Consider the following 22435-nt stretch of genomic DNA (forward strand, 5'->3'; position numbering starts at 1 on the left):
CTTTATACATTTAATAGGCACAAGAAGTCAGAGGAGGGGGGGAAATTGGTCTACCTGGGCTTGATTTAGAAACTGAGTTTAATATATAGACCAATGTCCACCCTACTCATCGCTGCTGAAGGTTACAGGTGTAAGAGCCAGGCTGGCTCCCCACTGTATACTGACTTAGCAGAATGATGTGGAGGTAGAGCAGAAGGGATCTTCCACGGTGGCTACTGGTGTGCTCCGAGGGCTAAATCCACCTTGGACATACAAGGACCAGCAAAGTCTCTCTGTAGATGAAGCCGTCGGGGATGGATGAAGCAGACCCGGAGCAGGTTCAATCCGACAGCTGCTGGAGTCAGCGGGAGCCGCTCCACAGGCTTGGAGCTAAGTCAGGGCTTAAGCAGCAACTGGAAGGATAAAAGCTTGTGGGATCAGGCCTTAAACCAACAGCTCCCAACTCAGTACAGCCTTGGAGAATGTCTAAAATAACCAATATTGTTACAGGCCCACACGTTAAAATAAATGAAAATCAATAATGTTAATAGACATTAATTCATGCTAATAGAATCACTGCTCCAAAAGTAGAGTTAATAAGCCCAGCTAGACCACTACCACCGTCTACATATTAAAAAGATCCAAAACATTTAAATATTGACCACATTCCTTTGAAATTAATAGTATTTCCTTTGGATTACACATTGATCTCAGCTGAGCCATGCTTGACATCTGGAGCAGTTAAAACAGCAACCTGAACAGCCATAGTCTGCCACTAATTTTGAAAGGAGAAAACCAATTTTAACTTATGTGCTCTCATTAAACCACTCTGCTGTCTCAGTGCCGCGCTCAGAAGAGGGGAGCCACGAATCCACCGCCCGCAGATTAGCTGAGCCGCCGCTGCTGCTGGTGCTCGGAGGCGGCTGCACAAACCATGTGCCGGCATGCCCGAGGTTTATGGGGCTTAGCCCTGGGGCTGCTTACATGGGTCCCCAAAATCCCTGTCTTCCTGAAGGAAAGGCACCTTGCACAGAGCCCCGATTCTCACTCCCACAGTGGAGACATCATTTTATTACTTACATGCATATAAGGAGTGTGGGTTCATTATGGCCAGGACGGTTCCCATGCTCGGCTCTGTGCCATGGTCCTGCCTGCCGCCCGGGGACGTGCAGCCTCGGCACAGCCTTCATCACCGCAAACTGGCGCTGCCTCACCCAACCAGCATGAACGTGGTGGGGGGGCTGGAGGGGTTTTGGGTGTTGGTGGGTTTTTTCCCCCCTTTAATGCTTTTGAAAACCAAAGGATGGAATCCACTGCTTCCTCCATCCATTGAGACAGGACAAAAATAGAGGTTTGTTCATGGTTTTACTCAAGTTTTCCATGCACCTCACAACTGTACAGGTTTAACAACTCCTCACAGCTGGGGTTCCTGCTTCTTTAATGCTCCGGCTGCGAGCAGCAAGGGCATGAAACCAAAGAAGGGAGCAAACCACCCTTGCAATGCAATAGGGACAAATCCTGCCAGAGGAGGTTTTCCCTTCCAGAAGCCTCAAACTGATTTCTGGTTCCTGCGATCACCTGGAGGGTGCAGCACAAAACCCAGGTACAAACCTGGCTCCTGCGCCCTGCTGTCAGCTGCATCTCCCTCCCATCCGAGCTGCAAATGAAATGCTCTCACCCTGCACTGGGGTTCAAACACTGCCATAAGAAGCATGCATCAGGTGAGCACGGCTCCGTCGGGAGGGTGTTCAGGAGGAGCCTCTGCAATGTTTGTTGCAAAGGTGGCCAACAAGAAAGGGAACCCAGGAAACACTGCAGCCCTGCTGCTTTTTGTCGGAGATTGCGCCACGTCGCAGAGAAAACCAGCACGGGAATGTGGGCCAAAAGATGCTACCGCCAGCCCCTCTCAGGAAAGAAGCTGCTAATACAACACCGTGAGGCTGACCTCCACTTAATCTACTTTAAATAAGTGACAGAAAGGACAGGAAGCAAGTAGGTGGCAGAGATGCAGCTCAAGCGCTGCCCAAGGCACTTGCCTCCCGTGTCCCTCTCATTTCTAACCAGCGCCTGTCAGCCCCACAATGCTGGGAGCTCCTGGATGAGCCTCCCGCTCACCCCTGTGCCATGCCAGCAGCAACGTGATGGAGCACACCTTCAAGGAAAGGAATTTTTGCCCCTTTTCTAATCATCACTTTGCAGTTAAAGGTGCCCTGCATGGCAGAGCATGCTTGCACCGGGGAGCCGAAGGGCAGCTCTGCCCACCTACCATCCTGCCGGCTACGAGCTCCCCAGGGACCTCATCCCCATCCCTCTGGGCAGCACGAGGCTCCCTGACAGCTTCTCCTGCCCGTTATTATCTGTGCAAAGCACAGCTCTCCCCATTTTCTCTGCAGGTGCTCCCTCCAGGCGGGCGGCAGCGAGCAGGGGTGTCGTGGGGGTGGCTGAAAAAAGACCAGCTGAGCTATCTGCTGTATATACGTTATCCCTTTTGCTAGGAAGCCAAATGTCAGAATTACTTAGCGTGGAACACACAGGGAATAGAACACACCTAATTTATTTGGCTAATTATTTTCAGACAACTAGGCTCTGGAAGACCTCTATCAAAGACAACAGCTTCTTTGTAATACTGACTCTCTTGGCCTCTGGCTAGCTGAGAGCCCTTGCTCTCCCACGTAATCCCCAACTGTCCCCGCTCAAACCTGAAAATCCCACCACTATTTTGTAGCAACAAATTCTTATTCAATATTGAAGTGTTTTTGAATGCACAACCAACCAAAGAACTTAATAATGAATGACCAGTGATTATGTACTTTAATTTTTTCCAACTTTGGATTTTTTTTTTCTATGGGAAAAGCAAAAGTAGCAAAGCCAGGACACACCAGCTGAAGTTCCCACTTGCCCCAAGACACAAAGGCACTAGAGCCTCTCAGAAGCCAGCGCCTTGTCTCATTCCCCGAGATATTTTACCTGAAGCATCCTCAAGAAAGCAGCATGGCCTATGCCAGTGCATGGGAAATTCAGAGTAAACACCAAAGTCATTTAGGACTGTTTGAGTGAGAGCCACTTTCTCTTACTCCACTACCTCATGCACGTATCAGGGTGCATCAAATACACTCTATTATGGGGATTCATAGGAAGGCAGCCATAAAAAAAAAAAAAAAAAGAGAGAAGAAAAAAAAGGCTCTTGGTTAAATCAGAATAGCTTTTCTACTGCAACAACCCAGATGATACGTATCTGCGACCTTGCCTCCATAAAAGAGTCCCTGGAAATGCAGATGCACCGCCTGTTAACGTCAGTGAAAAGCCTCCTGCAGACTTAACCGTCCTCAGATCTGCTTCTTGCACAAGACAGCAAGAGCGGTGTGTGGTACTGGCATGGGGGAAATGGCTGAACATGTACAACAATTAGCTTTAAATATAAGATTTCAGCTATTGTTTTAGTTGCCTGTCCCTGGGGATCCTCAGCATTACTGTATTATTGATGATGCTAAATGGGCTTTTCAACAAAGCTGGTCTGAAGGCTTGTGAATGCCAAAACAGCATTTCAACCCATTAAACTTCACAGACGAAACAATTTCTTCTAAAAATAATCATCAGTTCTTCCCACCAGAAAAAATAAAAGCCTGGCCAATTCCTAACGTGCCAAGTTTTCAGGCAGGCCTGATTTTTATGGCTGAGCTTATAAAGCTCTGAAGAAAAGCAGGTTTATAATGGAAACACCGACACAGCCGAGTTATAGGTGAAGAGCAGCCACTCTACACAGTAGGGCTGCCAGCAACCACTGGCAAATGCATTCCACCTTGCTAATCCTGAATTTTCCCGTTCAGAGGAAAAGATGAGATGTCTTAACTCCTGCTAACATCCTCGCCATTATGTCGATGCAAATACAGTCACGAGGCAATTACCAGCCCAGCCAAGGGCCAGCCATTGTAGGGCTGACAATAGCTTGTTGAGCCCTTCGGAGGAGAAACAAATACCTTCAACCTTCTCCAAGATTTTAAGTCTCATTAGTATAAATCAGTAACCCAATTAATGAGGGGTTTAGCATATTGATTTGCATCAGTTTACATGAATTAATGACACAAGTAGCAGGAGACGATGCGGCAGGACACACTGGGAAGATGAACTGCTATGTAGGGGAATTGTATTGTCGCAATGCATGAAAGAGGGGCACAGGCAGCCCAGATATCGTGACGGGGATGAAGCTGCTCCTACTCAGCTCCTACGCGGCCATCGGGGAGATAGAGACATTACCTGGCTGTTGAAATGGCTAACAACCTGAGGCAGATTTCCTGATGTAAATTTTAAGAGCTGCTTTTTTAACGAAAACTCTTGTTTTAATGGTTGCAGCAATATCTGGTTGGGGGTTAAATGGAGATGGCTTCCAGGGGAGACCACCAAGGTCCATGGGTGAGATGCATTCCTGCTCTGCTCCTGCTGGGACATGGGGCACACACAAGAGGATACACCACAAAGAGCAAAGATTTGGGAAAAAGCAGCCAGGGCAGCAAGGAAACACGGGGCAAAGTCGCAGTGAGCAGGCTGGAAGGAGCCCAAAAGGGCAAAGGCCAACAAGGCAGGGCAGGGAGAAAATGCATCTCCACCAGCTACCCACCAGCACCCAGCCTACAGCGCACAGATGGTAAACAGAGGAAGGCAACACGTTAGGACACGCCATCAGCATCCTCCAAAACCTGCCAGGTTTAGCAAAAACATCTTCCTCGTGGCCACCTGCCCCTTCTGCATCTGGCAGGGTCCCCAGCTCTCGCCAGGCTGCCTAGCCCAAGGGACCACTGAAAAGGATGGTCCTCCCTTCCAGAGGAGTGTGACAAAGGGACGGGCCATGCCCAGGATGCCTTCCCCTCCTCCCAGGGCGGGCAGCCCCTCCTTGCTCCAGTAGTTATAAAAGGGCTCTCAATCCATGTAATCCATTAGATACAAATTACAGCAATTTAAGCACACTTGACCCAGAATTACAGCAAGCCCATAAAGAGCTGCGTCTTCCCAGGCAATTTACACTGTTACAAGCCCTCAAACAAACCACAGCAGAGGATTAAAAAACAACAATAAAAACAACAAAAAAGCAAACCAAACCCAGAAAACATGATGCCTGAAATAGCATTATCAAGAAATGAAAACCATTACTAGGGTAAGTTCACATTCAGGTGGTCCTGAAAATGCCACTGTTGCACAAGCTCTAACCAACGTGTGTTTTGCAGATGCCTTAAACCATTAAATCACAGCCGCTTGAAAGAAGATGCCATGAAGCACAGCACTACATAACCATTTGGGATGGGGACTGCAACCCCCAGCCCTGGGGACACAAGGCAGGAGGGACGGTGCTGAGCTGGCGGCTGCTTGCCCTCCCCGGGGTGGCTCCCGGCTGCGAGTCCCCCGCTGTAGTAGCTCAGGTCAACACAAATCCCACCAGCCAGGAGGGGGATTGCAATGTTCCTGCATCAATTTTCAGCCCTCTATGCATTTTTTTCATTTATTTTTAAATTACTACTAGTCCTAGATAGCATCCGAAGGAAGAGAAGCAGCGGAGGACAGGACACCCTCCCGCCAGCCTTGCAGGAACTGCAGTGTCAGCTTATGGACCACTGCAGGCAGGTGGCCACTGGCCATCACATCAGGCAGAGACTCGAGGCAACGACGCTCTGCAGTTATCCCAGATACTCAGCCTAGCTTACGTGGAAAAACAAAGCCACCAGCATTAATAAAAAGGTGCAAGTTATTTTCTTCCAACAGATTTATCAAGGCTCAGGTTTCCTGCAGCAGCCATGCCCACCAGCTTCTACACACACAGTCCTTGGTCCTTGGGGTCCCCAAGATGCTCCAGGACTGCCTGCGCCGGCAGGACCTGGACGTCTGCCGCTCCTGGCGGTGGAGGTGTGCCAGCAGCACGGGGCTTTCCTAGGGACAAGAAGAAACGCCATGGTTTTGTGCTGGCAAGCAAAGGGTGAGAGCAGGGCAGCAGCTCCCAGCACCAGCTGTCACTGGTCCGGTTGCTGCTTTCACCACGGGGGACACTGCCACATTCACACGGGGGCTGCACGAAGGTAGGAGGGAAGAGGGTGGCTTTGGGGGAGGGTGACAAACAGGGCCAGCAATTACTGTGGGACACACGATAATGAAAAGCATCCAAACAGACGGAAGGGATTTTTACGTGCCTTGCTCTGAAACGTGCAACGCCAGATGCTATCGTGAGAAAGGAGCCAGGACCACGCCAGAGGTCTTGCCTGGTCCAGCAAGTCTTACATCCAGCTAAAGCAATGAGAGGATGGTGACGGAAACTTCAGCACCATCAGGTCTAAGAAATGACCAACGTACTGAGAGGTCACACCCTCCAGAATTAATACACCAACTTGCCCGTGAGGACAGTAGCCAGGTTGGCTCAGGCGGAGGGCAGGAGCAGGACCCTGCCCCGGGGGTGCGGGAGGACTTCTCTTGCTGCCCTGGTCATTCGTCCCAACTTCGGGCCACACCACCCATCACAGCACAGAACGAGAGACTCTGATTACACGAGCCCCGTTTTGTGCTCCCCTTTTCCCCCGTCGTTGCTACCAGAAGGGTAAATGCGGAGGCTGCGCCACTGGAGGAACCCAGAGCAGCCTGTACGCGCATGTCGCCCGCGAGGCTGTCGCAGCATGGAGCTGTACGTGTTTCAGGAGAGGCACAGAGCTGTTAAAGCAGGTCATTTCAAGGGCTGTATTTTTTTATTCCAACTCTTTGGGAGACAGCACCTCACACGCTGTGAAGTACACCACCTTTCTGGTTCATTCTGCATTTGAAGCTCATTACCATTTCCATTAATTTTAACTATTAATTCTATGTATGGAAATTTTTCTTTAAATCATGCTCGTAATGGCAATGGTTATGCGAAGAAAAAGAAATACTTGAAGGAAGGGAGCACATGCCTTCCTCGAAGTCAGCAGCATGCGTCGTCCCTACCCATCTGGTTTAGTTTACAATCTCATGTCAGAGAGCCGATTTCACACACAAACACAAAATAAAAGCAGGAACACAACTTTTGATCATCCTACATTGATGTTTACTCTTGTTTCCTGTAGCCCCAGGTGACAAATCTGTCCTTTATATAGCGGAGATCATTGTGCTATTAACAAAGTCAACCGGACACGCTTAAAACTCACGGCAGGTCTTTGCATTGGTGGCTTGTACCAAACTAAGGAATAATAATTAGTAAGCAGTTAGTTGTAAAACGATAAATACAAATTCAGAAACCTTTCTTCTGAGCAGAAATGCTCGAAAGCAGCAGAATTTACAAGCAACTTTCTTACATATGAACACTTATGCCAAGAAGGGAGACGTTGGAGAAGTCAGCCCCTCTGAACACAAGGGCTTTTGTTCCACCATTCTCTGAGCTCTGAAGAAGTTTTTTTTTTTTTTTCTTCATTTAACTTTGCCGGCCTGCCAGCTGGGTATAAGCCAGAAGGGTTATCCAGTCAGAACTTACTGCGATATATTTACAATGGTAGTGCATCTAAGGTTTGTTTATTTCGGGATTAAAATTCAAATGGCTAGAACCATTTAAATAATTAAAGGGCAATCAGAAAATGCCATGAAACCAAACAAATCAGGAAAAGTCATGGAAGCCATCAGCAATATTTAATTCAGAAATTCTCTTTGTTAGGGAACTTAGCTGAAAGAAAACAGCTGGATGTAGTTCAACCCTCTAAATTAAAAACAATCTAACAAGGTCTATAGGGATAACTCTTTCAGCTACATATTGGAGACCAGATTCACTTCTACCAAGTAAATGTAATAGCACTCAAAGCTAGAAAGGAAATTCCTCAGAACTGAGGTAGTTTCTAAGTATCAGCACATTTTCCAATTCCTCGCAAGGCAACTTAGCTATTTACAATCCATTTTTTCCCACACATAAATTTATAACTTTTTCAATTTTATGGTTCCATGATTTATTTTCTAAAGAAAAATAATCTAGCCAGAATATCCGTAACTCTACTAACATCATGTTTTAATAAATAACTGGCTACTTCTAGTAAAATTAAGCCTCCAGATTGTTTATACCAGCCAAGAATACTCCGTCTTTATAGCTTTGCAGAAATTTGGTGTGAAAATAAAGTTGAATATAACGCTGACCCTGAGCTAACAAGTAATTAATGCTTCAATATAAAAATAGAAAATTATCCTTGCAACACAAGGGTGGAATAGAGCAGACCCTCTCTCTGGATTGCTCTCCTGGCCGGATCCTGGTGTCCAGCCAGACCTAAAGGCTACCTAAAGCAAGAGGAGACGTGCAGAATAATTTTGAGTCTTTCCAAAGACTTTGTTTTCCCTAAACTCTTTTAAAAATTATTTCATCTCTTTTCTTAAAAATATACATTTCTTTTATTAAAGAGTTGCCGTTCACCACAACACTGTTCCAACTGCAAAAGCACAGGTAGAGAGAGACGAGGGTGTCTCAGGTAATGCCGAAAAGCTACAGTCGCTGGGCATCGGCTCCCTGGAGACCAAATACACCGAAAAGGAGGCGGCTTCAGCCCTGCCAGCTCCTGCCTGCTCCTACTCCGATCTGCCTGCAACAGTGCCGCGGGGTGCTGCCCGCCTGCTCCTTCCCTTTTGCTGCCCACCGGAGAGGAAACAAAACTCTTGCAAAAACAAACCCAACACCCCCCTGCCTCCCCTCCCACAAAGTATTCCTTAAAAACAAAACAAAAACAATTTAAAAATTAATCCAGCGTTCATCTAACAAATTTGCAGACAAGACACATGTTGGCATTTGGATCTGCGAGACGACAAGTTGCTTCCAACCGAACAAGTTTAATGCCTTATTCCCACGGGGGATGCATGTCGGGAACTGACCTACAGGAGTTACAGCTAATTGCAAGGATCCTGGGGAACAAACGACAACTCTTCTTAGCGTCTGCAGAACTGGAATTCTCTGTAGTCTCTTCCAATTTAACCAAACCTCCCGTAAAGAAAGTACAACCTGCTCCTGGCATTAACACCCTATGCAAACGGGGCACTTGGCACACTGACCAGCTCTGCCTTCACCTTCTGTTTTACCACATAATAAAGACAAATTACTTCCACTTCTTTCCAGATAAGGCAACTAACATAACGTGGATAAATGGGAAGTTAACTACATGAAACATGTTTTCTCCTTGTTGGGCAATTATTTTTCTCCCCATAAGATAACATGATAAATAAAACCTGCTTCTGTACAGATATTTCTCATTTCAGAAACACATACTTGTTACAGGCCAAGAGAATACCCTAGGGTTTTTTTGTTTTCGTAAGAAATATGGTAAAATAAAAAAAAAAAAAAAAAAGAAAAAAAGTGATAAAGACACAAATGCAGAGCTAACTACAGGCTTGTATATACATTTTTGTTATCCACCTCTAACATGGACTCTTGGTGAACGGGACAGACTGGTAGTCCCCGTTCCTGTTATTCCCAGAATAGCAAGGGAAGAAAAAATAATCAGTATCTTAAAACCAGTGGCAACATAGTAAAAACTGTACACTGTTGTCCATTAACTTAAAAAGCAAAGTCCCTAGATGGTATAAAAGTGAAAGCAGGTGCCTTCTAACTTTTATTATCAAAGTCTTTTTTTCCCCCCCTACGCTGCACAATTATCTCCATTGTCTTTGCATGGCCAAGAACAAAATGCTAAGGAGCAAGGCTGCTTGTGATAAACCGCTCCTGGTAGCAGCAGAAGTGTTCACGTTCTTATCGCTCTTGTTGGAGTTCCCAGTGACTTCGGTGGCATTGAACTCGAACTCCGGGGAGCACTGCTGGAGCTCACAGCCGCTGCCGCTCTCCTCCCCGCTGCTCTCCTCACCTGCGGGAGACAAACACACGTGCTGTCCTCCTCTGCCGTCTGCAGCGCGAGGCTTCGCTTGCAGAAGGCAGCGGGGGGCAGAGAAAAAAAGCAAGTGTGTGGAGGTTTTGACATTTATGAGACGTAAGCGTTGGTCCTCTGGTTAATGCGACTTCTGCGTGCCGCTCGTCACACCCATCTGTGCTGGTGGATGAAAGCTGGACATGAGCCGGCAACGTGCGCTTGCAGCCCAGAAAGCCAACTGGATCCTGGGCTGCCTAAAAAGAAGCATGGCCAGCAGGTCGAGGGAGGTGATTCCGCCCCTCTGCTCTGCTCTCATGAGATCCCGCCTGGAGTACTGCCTTCAGCTCTGGAGTCCTCAGCACAGGAAACATGGACCTGTTGGAGCAGGTCCAGAGGAAGGCCACAAAAATGATCAGAGGGATGGAACACCTCTCCTATGAGGACAGGCTGAGAGAGTTGGGGTTGTTCAGTCTGGAGAAGAGAAGGCTCCAGGCAGACCTTATTGCAGCCTTTCAATACTTAAAGGGGGCTTTTATAAAAAAGATGGGGATGGACACTTTTGTACGGCTAGTAGCGATAGGACAAGGGGTAATGGTTTTAAACTAAAAGAGGGTAGATTCAGACTAGATATAAAGAAGAAATTTTTTACGATGAGGGTGGAGAAACACTGGAACAGGCTGCCTAGGGAGGTTGTAGATGCCCCACCCCTGGAAACATTCAACGCCAGGTTGGACAGGGCTCCAAGCAACCTGATCTAGCTGAAGATGTCCCTGCTCATTGCAGGGAGGTTGGACTAGACGACCCGTAAAGGTCCCTTCCAACCCAAACCGTTCTATGAGAACAACCCTCCTCGCACAGCCTGTCAGAGATGCCGGTTCCCACCCACTTTACTAACACGCTTACCCACAGCTGAAGCTTAACCAGCTACCTCTGTGTTAGCATGAAATCCAATTAAAAAGGGAAAAAGAAAGAGCAAAAGGCAAATAGCAGCAAACATACTTATATCAATGAAGTCGACATCATTCCCACTGTACGCATTCTTCAGCTTGTTGGTCATCACCCGCAGAGCCATGATTTGCCGGCGGATCACCATGTCTGGCTTGGTAATATCAACTTCTACCTCCGGGTTATTCACTTGACTTGCTAAGCCGTTTCCAGTCACCGCAAAGTCATACCTGAAAAGAAACCGTTCCTGCTGGTACCAGAGCTGCAGCTCGGCGGGATCCCACACCAAAGGGTGACAGCTTGGGAACTCGGCGATGCCACCCATTTCCAGCCTGGGTGATATTCTGAGCCCAACGCGATTTTCCCACATGCTAACCCCCACGGAGCCCTTCTCTGGCTTCTTACCCCATCTCCCCTCCCTGCAACCTGAGCAGCCTGTGGAATTAAACACTGTTTTCATATACCCTGTGCCACAAAGGCAGGGGAAAGACAATTTTCTCCCCAACTTGAAAAGAGAGGGAAGATCTGGGGTTTATAGTAATAATGGCTTACAACAGCATAAATCAGCTCGCTGCAGGCAACAGAGCAAAACAAGCTGCTGAGGTGCCTTGATGCCCAGTTAGACGATACTTTTGGGAAAACAACCTTTGGGGCCATAGTTATCCCACAGAAACCTATAGTAACTGTTGGAGGCAAGAGTGTCATTCTGGCTTTGCATAATGCACCTTAACCATCAAGCTGGGGTATTAAATGTGTACTTCTCACCAAGCAGACATGAGATGCAATTTCCCTAATAACCCCAGCAGGAGAAACATCTGTGATGTTGAAGATGAGATAACGTAACCCCATGCACTGAAGCAGAGAAGAGCCAAGCTGCTCAGCCTGAGGTGGTGTGTGCACTCAGGTCTGAACACACGTATAGCCTCTTGGTTTAAAAGAGAGACTGAGCAACAAAACCCACAAGAATACGTCTCCTGAAACAGGTATTTGGAGTATCATCTTACAGAGCAGGGATATGATACTTTTTCCCCTCCTCCAATTACCTTACTTGCAAGAAAAATCGCTGTTTAACAGAAGAAAACACTTCTTAGATATGATACCAACATCAGTATCACGAGAGAGAAAAAAGCCTTTAGTACAATCTACTGATCCTGGAGACCAGGCAGTGAGATATAAGCATACATCTGAGGGGCATGCTCAAACCCTGTCCTGTATATGGGAGGGTTTATCATTATTATTGTTGTTGTTTTTGTCATTATTTGTGATCGATATTATATGTTTCAAAGAAGTCAGAGAGAGACCAAAGTGTAGAAGACTACTGAACTTTTAGCTTATTGGAGCCACAGAGAAAATAGTAACAGCAAAGCAAAATATCTTGCACAACCCACACAGGATGTCCAGCCTCCCCTCTGTCTCCTTGCCCAGGGCTGCCAAGTCTCCATCTCCCCTCCTTACTGGTGCCGGCCCTTGTGCGCACTGGGGAAATCTGCTGTGAAAAGTCCTGTACAAGCTGCTGATAAACAAGACCTCAGGAGGGTAGAGCCATTTCTTGTCGCGGAGACCCAAACCATTGCCCTGGCCAAGCAAGGCAGAGTTTCAGGCACACACAAAACAGTGCAAAATTTATGTGACATGGCTCAGTCCTGTGCCCCAAAAATATCAAGGGCAAAAACTGCTATTACTTAGAAAAACTGCTGGACAACCCTGGACAACTATTTTTTTTTTTAATGGAACATCTTGGATTTTGCTTATTTCCTCAGTAAGCAAACAGAAAAAAAGGAAACTTCTATTTCCAAAATAAAAGCTAAACCGTTACAGAAACCATATGACAGAAAACCTTTGGCTTATTCATGTGTTGGTAATTTCTTCCTTACAAGAAAAAAAAAAGAAAAAAAAAAGTTTTGAAACTATTTTCCCATAAAAAGCGTGCATGAAAACCACCAGTCCCCTCGTGCCACTGACCTCAGCAGCAGAGAAGAGGACCTTTCACCAACCTCCATTTCCCCTGCCCCAAGGAACGCAGCAATAGCTCCTGGTAGAAACACCAACTGGGGGCACTGGGGCAACAGCGCTGTCAGACAACATAAGCATCCCTGCTCTGTGGCCGTGATACAGGATTTTGTACAAATCAGCTCCCCGAACCCATGAGCAACCAGTAAGAGGTTTAAGTCCAAGGAGAGATGCCGTATCTGGGTATCTAGGCTCGGTTCCCTCCTTTAAAACAAACCACCATGTAGAGCTTGGACAACCCTTTAGCTTTGCATTCAAGCTCTCCCATCTACAAAAAAACAGGGGTAACGGCAGCAGCCTGGCTTTGGGGAGCCAGGGTCACTCCTGTAGGAGAAGAGGGCTGGCACGCCGGGAAAGGCTGGGGCGAGAGGGAGAGAGTTAACAGTGGGCGGCAGCATCGCCAAACCTGCTCTTGGCACTCCCGTTCCAGCACTCGTTCTCATTGACAGTGCCTACAGACATCTTTTCATCGTTGCAAATGTTGCCAGGGAGAGATGACCAAAATTTTTTGGCTTGCTTCAGCTTTTCTTTCACATCAGTAACCTATTAAATAAAAGAAAAAAGAAACACAGGACATAATCCAGAATACCAAACGCTCATTAAAAGCGAAGCTGGAAAGGTATTTTTTATCACAACAGACGTGTATAGACCAGATCTTCAGGCTGAGTGTTTTGATGGTTGATTTACTTTTTTAATACAAAATTAAACACCGCTCCTCAAACACATATTACTCATAAGCCAAGCCTTTAAAACAGGCACTTTTCTGACATAGAAGCATTGAGGTAATTCACGTCTAGAGCCATGGGCAGATTACACCCCTCAGAGAGTTTAAGACAGCCAAGGAATATTAAGAAACCCTATAAATTACAAATGGAAAATTATACTCTGCGGTACACGGGTGCAAAGCGCCTGCGCGGCACCGGCAGGACCAGGCACTCACCAGTCGGTCCAAGCTCGTGCCGGCAGCTGTAGTCGGCCGCTCCTCCGGGTTGTAGGGTCTGAAACGAGTGCTGAAACCGCTTTCGGAGACGGAGCGAGCGGTCCGGCCCTGGGCAAGTGTTTTTGGCTGGCCGCATCCCTGGAAAACCTACGCAAGAGAAGGAAAGGGTTTTATGACATGGGAGGTCACAAGAGCCTCCCTTCTCCAGGCTCCAACCCCGCCCCTGCCCACAGTAATACATCAGTTTTATATATACTTGAAAGCGCATCAAAGGAAAAACATACTGATGAGAACAAGGAAATAAAACACATTACATAAATAAAGCCCAAGTGTCATCCTGGCCCACTTACCTTCTGAGACACCTGCATGCTGTTCTCCTGCATGTTCATGATCGCATCGGAAATTTTCACATCAATGGGGTCCATGACTGACTCGATGTTGAAGGGACCCTCCAGCCTCTCTGCTACCAGCAGCATCGAATCTAACACAAAGAGAGAAACGAAGGCTTTTAATGGAGGAGCTTCAAGAATAACAGATAACAAGGGTAACAGATTGAGCATGCAGACATTAACCACTGCAACGTCGCCTCTGACCAGCACACATCTCCAGGAAACATTTTGCTCCGTTCCCAGAGTCTACAACTTCACCAGGCACTTATAGGCTGCCAGCACCAAACCACAGGCTCATATACATCAAAAGCCACATTAAACGAGGGAGAGCCATCGCAGCCTGCCAACCAGCAGCCTGTAATCACCTCCTCCCATTAGAACAAGCATTACTAACACCCTCCTCTCCATGCTCATTTATTAAAGGCTGCCTTGTGTCATTTGTTTTTCAAGACTGCTTTCAAAGCCACTGGCTTCCTCGTGCTGGTCCTGAATGTAAGACATCGATGCAAAAGGGCCCAAAATGATCATCGCTACCATCTCTCCCTTACGGAAAGCTACGGGCTTTGCCGTGCCTGGAGAAGCCAAGGGACTGCACCTTCTGGCATTACATGGATAATTTGGACGAGGGAGACTGCATGAGACCAGAGTAAACGCTGTGCACTAATGATATCTTTGGCACATCTCTACACAAGGGGAGATGGAAAAGTCCCTCAGCCAACACCAGGTCATTCCTCCTGTGCCAACATGCAAGTCCTCATCAACTACATCATTAAACATAGCAGCTACTGAACATCCACTACTTCCTCTGAGAAATTATTATTGGCATTAAGGCTTTCACCCTGCATTGCGTTTAAGCCCTCTCTCTGGTTCTCCCCTAGAAGGCGCCTCCAGGTACATGCCTGGTGCTAAGCGCTCGTCTCCTCTCACCCATTGCAACCTTTATTTAATGTTAAGTTTTCACTGCGGTCCCTCAATCCCAAAGCACCCCGGTTGCTGGTCTCCCCTCCTGCGTCACTTCACGATGCTCTGCCACAAACTCATCATTTTCCAGTTGCATTTAATGCTTCAATTCTTCCTAGCCTCAAGACGTGGGAGGCCAGGGCACAGCGGCCCCTCCAGCCCCAAGGAAACCCTCTCCCCAGGAGCTCCTCCCCACTCCCAAGGATACGCCTGTTCCCTTCCATTAAGGAGAAATGGGCGTTTCACAGTCAGTCTATTAATTTCTCTTGAAAAGTGTTTCTCGTGACATTCATCCTCCTTTCCTAAGCACAGAAGGTACCTTCAACAAGCAGAAAAATTCTGTGGGCTCTGGCTACCTGTTAAAGCCCTATAAAGATATTCCACATACTGAACAGTTTAGTAATAGCTCTGCCTTAGCGCCCGAGTCATGTTAAACTACGCTTAAAAAACCCCCCACAAACTGATGACAAATATACAATTAAGCTACTTGTGTATTTAAATTAGTAATAATAAATCCAACAGCAAACCCTCTCCATGAACTGCAGATGCCTTCCTAGCCTGCAAATCCACTTTTTAAAGACAACTCAATATTCCTAAGATTTGCTGGGTGTTAGTTAAAGTTCTATCAGTTGATCAACCCATCCCAAAAACCACATCAGCCAGGACTGATGCAGCTCCGCCAAGGTGCCGGTGTTTAAGGAGTGAACCCCGGGAGGAGCTGGAGCCCCCAGGAAAACCCCTCGCCCCGCAGGCACACACCACCAGCACCAACGACAGAGCTGTTGCAGGGCATGGCTGGAATTTAGCTGTCAGGGACTACAAACAGGTCTGAACTAAATACATTTGGGGGAAAAAAAAAAAAAAAAGGTAATAACAAATGAAACAAAGAGTCTTAGACTGTATTGTGGTGGGCTCCAATAAAGTGATGCTTCAAATCTCTGAGTAATGACTGCTAGCATGAATATACCATTGTGCCAGAGGGGAGAAAAATGCTTTTGATGTGCTACCAAATGGAGACTTTTGTAAACAAGTGGAGCACAACTTAAATGTGTTCATCATTGTCAAAGCTTTTGGGGTTTTTCACGCGCATAAAGAACATCCCGGCGCAGTTTGCAGGAAGCCGCTTATTTCAAATAAAAATATTATGAATAGACAGATAATAAAACACACAAAATGCATAGGGGTTTTTTTTTAAAGAAAAAGAAAAATCATTCCATTTTGTAACTACTTAATTCTCTGAGTGGCCAGGAAAGGCCGCAGATCAATAAAGTGTTTGTGAAAGACTGAAAGGAAACATAAACCCCAATTCTTCTGGCTGTTTGGCGTCTTTGTAAACTTTGAGCCGGGCAGGCCATCCACAAGACCATGGGAATGTAGAGCGAATTGGGTCCTTTGTTAGCGGGGGTGCCATGGCGTTACATGTATCACAGCCCAGGAATGCAGCCTCCGCTTTGACTGCCGATAGAGAAAATGCATTCGGCCTCCAGCAGAGCTGCCAAAGCTGGCGAGAAAAGATAAGGAAAGTAATAATTGCCCTTGGAGAATATATTCAACTGGAGCTCTTCAGGAGCTGGGAATGATACTAGCAAGGAGCGCTAAATGAAATAAACTTTCCTTGAAAGGGGCGGGGGGGAGCCTCCACCTCATCCACAGTTTTGATTTTGGGGGCATCCTGCAAACCTTTACCTCCCACCAGGAGCTGGCTGGTGTCCCCACCAGCAGTCGTGGCGAGCAGCGATTCCCTCCGGCAGCCACGTCTGACATTAATAAAGTTGGCTGGGGTTCAAGATAACGCTAGCACCACTGCACGTCGAGGGGGGAGGCACGCCGCATTAACACCAGAAATGAAGCTTTGGTGCAACTCATCTCCCAAAAAGATTTTCCATTATTGGGAGAGAGAAGTTGATTATAAATATCAATTCTTTTGCCCCAGCTGTGGTGCAAAATAATTGGTATTATAAGCTATGGTGAGGTGGCTTGGATCTGCTTCACAAAAAAAAGTCTGACAGAGTGAAAAATGTACCCCAGACATTTATTACAAACACACAGCATGACAAAGACTGTCTCTCCTCCCTGTGATGTGGAGATAGAAGTGGATTGGGGGGGGGGGGGGGAACCAAACAACCCACACCATATAGCACCATCCCTTAAAGACCCTTTTCCTCCTGCATACATTTGTCCTTGCTACTGGCATTGAGACAATCCTTGGCGACAAAGCACCTCGCTCTCATGAAGGAAAGCAATTCTTTCGCATTGTGCCACCAATAATCAGAAACCCACATCTTCAGCCTCACTGTCTGACTTGAAGAACAAAAGGCAGTTTTCAGTCTTAACCCCGAGATCTGATTTAAAAGGGGAGGGAAGGAGGGGGAAGACCTTGACCATTCATTAACAACCCCTTTTTTTTTTTTAAGGGGAAAAAAATTCTTTGCACACAAAGTAGTCCTCCAGATATGTATATGGAGCCTGAATTTGACATCTTTGAGCAGAGTAAACCTTTGGGGGGGCGGGGGGGGAAGATCATGAAAAGGCACTGGAGATTAACACTGTTCATTCAGGAAAGCTCCAGCTCCCCCAATAGCCTGTTTGAAACAAAGTATACCCCTGTCTAATTGGTGTACAATTGCATCAGGAATAGAGGGCGAAATAATTTAAAGATAGTTAAATGGGAGAAAAGAGTACAATTTGGTCGGTATTTCATATGCTGCAACTTTAAAATGGTACTTTGCAGAAGTAAAGTCTAAAGTCTTCTCGTCTCAAAAAAACCTACAAACTTTACCTCCCAGTTTGGAAAAGCTTTAAATAAGTGATTTACATATAGACCCACTAACACATGTGCATGCATATTTTATACAGACGTGGACCCAAATTCATATATACTTGCAGCATTTGTTGGAAGTTCTCCCATTTAACTATCTTTAAATTATTTCGCTAGGTTCAAAATCTGTTTTTGACAAGTAATAAATCGCTGCCATAACCAAGTACTTAAATGCGCGATGCAAAATAGCATCGAGCCCATGCAGGTGGGTTGGGTTTTTTTGTTGTGGGGTGGTTTGGGGGGGGATTTGGGGTTTTTTTGCTTATTTATTTATTTATTTAAACCTTTAAACACACGGGACACTTGTGACATATGCCCTGCCCCAAATATCAGATCTATTTCATTTAATTTGCCTCAAGTGGCAAATTGAGATACAAACCAAAATCTGGAACATAACCAGCACCTGTTCAGTTATTAAACTGTCTAAAGAAAGCACAGCTTAAGTTTTCAGTATCCATACTCCACTGCAACAATCAACCCAGAGTGCAAGAACCAAGCAAATACTGCCAATAAATGTAATGAAGCTTAATACCATACTTAAGTAATGAGTGGGCAAGAAGCCCCTTGGGGATGAAGCACTGCAAGAAGAAAGCTTTGCTTCCAACCTGGAATCGCATTTATTTATTTTGTCTTGTTTAATAATCTTAATTATTGTATGCAGTCCCTGATCAGTCTCATGTGACGGGGCTCGCTGGCTTCCCCCGAGGTTCGTCTTTAGCTGCATACCACCTACAGCAATTAGCTGCTTGTGCTTTTGTCTGTTTTCTGGCATTATGCCCTTCCCTTTCATGGGATTCCTCTTTTCTACTTGGACTAGATGTTTGCAAGTCTCCTGGCTTTGAGCTATTTCGGCAACAATTGTAGCTGAAATACTTAATATTCTCATGAGAAAGACGGCTGGGAGGAATGGGGGGGTGGGGGGTGGTGTCAGCCTCCCAGAGAATGACTTGGAAACACAATTTAGTATCACATTTAACTCCCTATATGGAATACACAGGCAAAAAAACGCCTTCTGAAAATAATACGCTGCACACATCCAGTTGGCACGGGCAGCGAAGTGAAAAGCCAGTGCACAAAACACAGGAAAACAAGTTCTAAGATTTAACTCTAGCCTGAAATGCCAATTATCAGCAATTTCTCCTTTTTCATCTCACACCTTAATGAAAGGGAAATCTTTTCTATCTAACAGTCTTTTTTTTCCACAAGTGGGATGGGAAGAGTACCGCAGCCTTGTCAGTAGCGGCAGATACTTTACATGTGCACTTCATCACACATTAACTGGAGTGAAGCGACTGCTCCCAAAGGATGCTCGTTCACAGATAAATCAAGCCTCCTGGAAAAGGAGCACAAATGAAAACATTTAACATTATCTATTGCCTGTGCCCCCAAAACGTGATGCATCGCCAATTCTGCTGAGCCTTAACCCAAGGTAGAATTTAACATTTCAGTCTAAGTTTCATGTATGGAATAATACTGTTTTATAAGCATGGAAGAGAAATAATAAACAGGAGGAAGAGGATGGCAAAGGCACTCGCACAGTGTCATGTAAGGCCTATCAACATTTCAAAAGGATGGCGGCCAAGCGCCAAATGAGCTGTTTAAAAACAGATTCAGACACATGTCCCATTCAATTTTTTAATGTAAAGCCTACAGCTTTTCCCAAAGCTCACTGTGGCTGGCAGGGAGACTCCCAGGCTGCTGAGCAAGAGAACTAGCTTCAGGAAGGACAGCTGTATGATGACAACAATCTATAAGGAGTAGTACAGAAAAAACAGCTTGCACACGTGCTTGGTCCAGCAAGAAGAGACACTACAAGACTACAAGCACATGGCAGCTCCATCCTCCTAAAGCTTGCTGCAACAGAGGTCACTGGCACAACAGAAGTCTCATTTATTTAGAAATTAATGTGAACAGCAAAAAGTGTGCTGTATACAGAGGTGTGGAAGGAAAAGATACCCACCACAGACACCTAAAAAACCTGCTATAGCTCAGCATAGCTGCTCACAAAAGCCATTCAGGTGAGGGACACAGTATCAGTATATACTCACATGCTGTTTTAACCCATATTGCCTTACCCATAAAGATATTCCACTCAGCATCCAAGTCCCCTTGGTTGGCCAAGCAGCCTCTCATGACGTTAAAGCAGTAGTTGTAACAGGGCTTCACTGATACCAGACCTCGGCAGTATGGGCAGTACATCATTTTCAGCAGCGCTCGTGTACCCTGAGGCGTGGGGTTCACCTTTAAAAGAGAGAAAGGGGAAAGGAGAAGAAAATTAGCCCTCGGTCGCTAAAAAAACCCCACACATTTACCCCAGGGTGGGTGGGAACCGAGCTGTGCAGAGGAGATGCAATGGGGTCAGCCACCGTCGTCCGGTCAGAGCTCCCCGCTTACGTGGTCCAGGGATCTAGGGAGCAGATGAAGGGGTCTGGCTCACCTCCTTGGGTGTACCTGCCGCTCCGGGGGGCACGGACAGTCCCCTTCTCCACAAAACATTAGCTGCACTGCCATACACCTTGTGCACTGTGGAACCCCTCCCCGGGCTGCAAGGATAGGCACCCCGAGGGGACACGCAGCACTCGAACTCAGGGAAGGCAACCAAGCCAAAAGGCTTAATGCAAGGTTGCACCACCCAAGCCCCACCGCAAACACACACTGAAGATGATGATGCCAGGATTTCTTGGGAAAAAGCAGCTGAGATGGGATGCCTGCCGCTACCACACCAAATCTGCCAGGAGCGTGCCCTCCTCCTCCACAGCACGGCTCTTCCCGGACAATCGCCCAGCAGGGCTCTCTGGCAGAGAGACCGGCTCCTTTATCTTACATTCAACTCCTGCAACACAGCATTTACATGACAGATACCCGGCTTCATTTACACTCAGCACTCATCACGCTAAATAACGCCGTTCCCCCCCACCCGAAAGAGGTGGCGGCTACAGCCTCGCAGCTGAGGACAAGCCGCGAGGACCCTCGAATCCAACGTGCAACTGCTGGACGTGCAAGCGGAGCTATCTACAGCAGGCACGTCACCCCCTGAGCCCTCAACAGGCCTGTTTTCCAAAGTGACTCATGGTCATTCATGTTTGATTCACCCTCTGGCCCAGCTTCAAAACATTCATTGAAACCATTTCCACCCAGCCGGTCTGGGGAGCAGGAGCTCCAGCACCATGTACTAGTGCCGACCACGCAGTGGGTCCATCTAAAGCACTGAACAGAGAAGCTCCCTCAAGAGCAAGTTTAAGTGTTAATTAGCCACACATGAAAATGGAAAATTTAAGATGCGATCAGAGATACACTGACAAAATAGAAGCGGTCTCTGGTGTTTTAAGCAATACACTTGAGACTTCTTGTAAGGCGTTTATGGAGAGCGCTCTGAATAAGTTATGATCCAAGACCGTGCTGAAGGAGGAGACACACGCACAGCCCCGAGGAAGAGAGAAGTCATTCAGTACAAAGGACTGGAGCTGTGGATGGCCTCCACGTCTCATCTGTTGGAGGTCTGGAAACCGACTGAAGATGACAGGACTGAATGGAGATGAACGTACACAAGGAAGACCTGGTACCACACGTACGCTGAGGACCTTACTATTGCGAAGCCCATCTCAGCACGAGGGCTGTGGAGAAACTGAACATCATCTTCTGGTGCAAAAACTAGTTGGCAGCACATGAAACTAGGAGGCAACAGATTTCAGTAAAAACACACCAGAAATAAAAAATCCCACTACATAATGAGGCTGGCTTTGCTAATAACATCAGCAGATTTTTACACCCTCTTTTCTTACAAAAAGATATGAGAGATAAAAATCCGTTGTGTTTCTACAACTCCAGAAAGACCACAGTTTCTGTTCAGTAGGCAAGGAAACCTGTTAGAAAGACAGGACAATTTTCTGCAGTTGATGGTGCTCAGTGCTGGATTTTGGCTGGCCAGCAATGTTCATTCAGACATCACTTTAGCCCTCTTTTGTCGTCTTTACCCCTCTTTTGTCCACGAAGAGCCTGTTTGGCTGAGCAAAAGGAGACTCAATGTAGAAAGCTGTTTGCGGTGGTGAGGGAATCCGATTCAGACGCTTCAGAGCGTATATACATACATTTTATATATATATATATTTGGAAGGCACAGCAGGAGCAGCAGCCCCAGCAGAAAGCTCCCTATTGGGGCAGCATGGCTTTAAAGCAGAGCTAGTTCAAACACTGGGAAGAGCTCAAGCAACAGAAACCAGCTAAATCAGATGATTTATAGTTGGAAAACGGAAAACAGACAAATGTAAAGGTATCATCTGCCATCCAGATGGTGTAGTCCTTGTGTAACAAAAAAGTTGTGGCGGGGGAAGAAGGAACTAAATAACATCTCGCACCCAGAGACAGAGCTCTGAAGGATGCCCCAGTTTAGTAGTTTAGTTGTTTCTCTGATACAAATCCCTTCCTTTGCCACTCGGTGGTAGGTGCCAGGAACTCCACACCTAGTCCTGAGGCTTATCAGCAGATCCTGGCTGTCCTAGCACTGCTGGCCCTCAATGAAGTGCTCTGCATCCTCCTTGGGAAGAAAACTAGGAAAACGTTG

The 22435-nt window shown here is 46.6% G+C and overlaps 1 protein-coding gene across 1 annotated transcript in view; it reads right to left on the reverse strand.

The window, feature by feature from the left end:
- Positions 1 to 6676: 6676 nt before the first annotated feature.
- GPC4 (glypican 4) overlaps positions 6677 to 22435 on the reverse strand; it is a 71413-nt gene continuing 55654 nt past the window's right edge. The window contains exons 4-9 of the mRNA XM_052813638.1: positions 19950 to 20115; positions 14058 to 14188; positions 13708 to 13854; positions 13174 to 13310; positions 10812 to 10987; positions 6677 to 9809 (exon numbers count right to left, since the gene is read on the reverse strand). Of these exons, the coding sequence (XP_052669598.1) occupies positions 9601 to 9809; positions 10812 to 10987; positions 13174 to 13310; positions 13708 to 13854; positions 14058 to 14188; positions 19950 to 20115 (966 nt within the window). The 3' untranslated portion in view covers positions 6677 to 9600. The remainder of the gene's footprint in view (positions 9810 to 10811; positions 10988 to 13173; positions 13311 to 13707; positions 13855 to 14057; positions 14189 to 19949; positions 20116 to 22435) is intronic.

Source organism: Harpia harpyja, chromosome 18, assembly GCF_026419915.1.
Source record: "Harpia harpyja isolate bHarHar1 chromosome 18, bHarHar1 primary haplotype, whole genome shotgun sequence".
Taxonomy (NCBI): Eukaryota; Metazoa; Chordata; class Aves; order Accipitriformes; family Accipitridae; genus Harpia; species Harpia harpyja.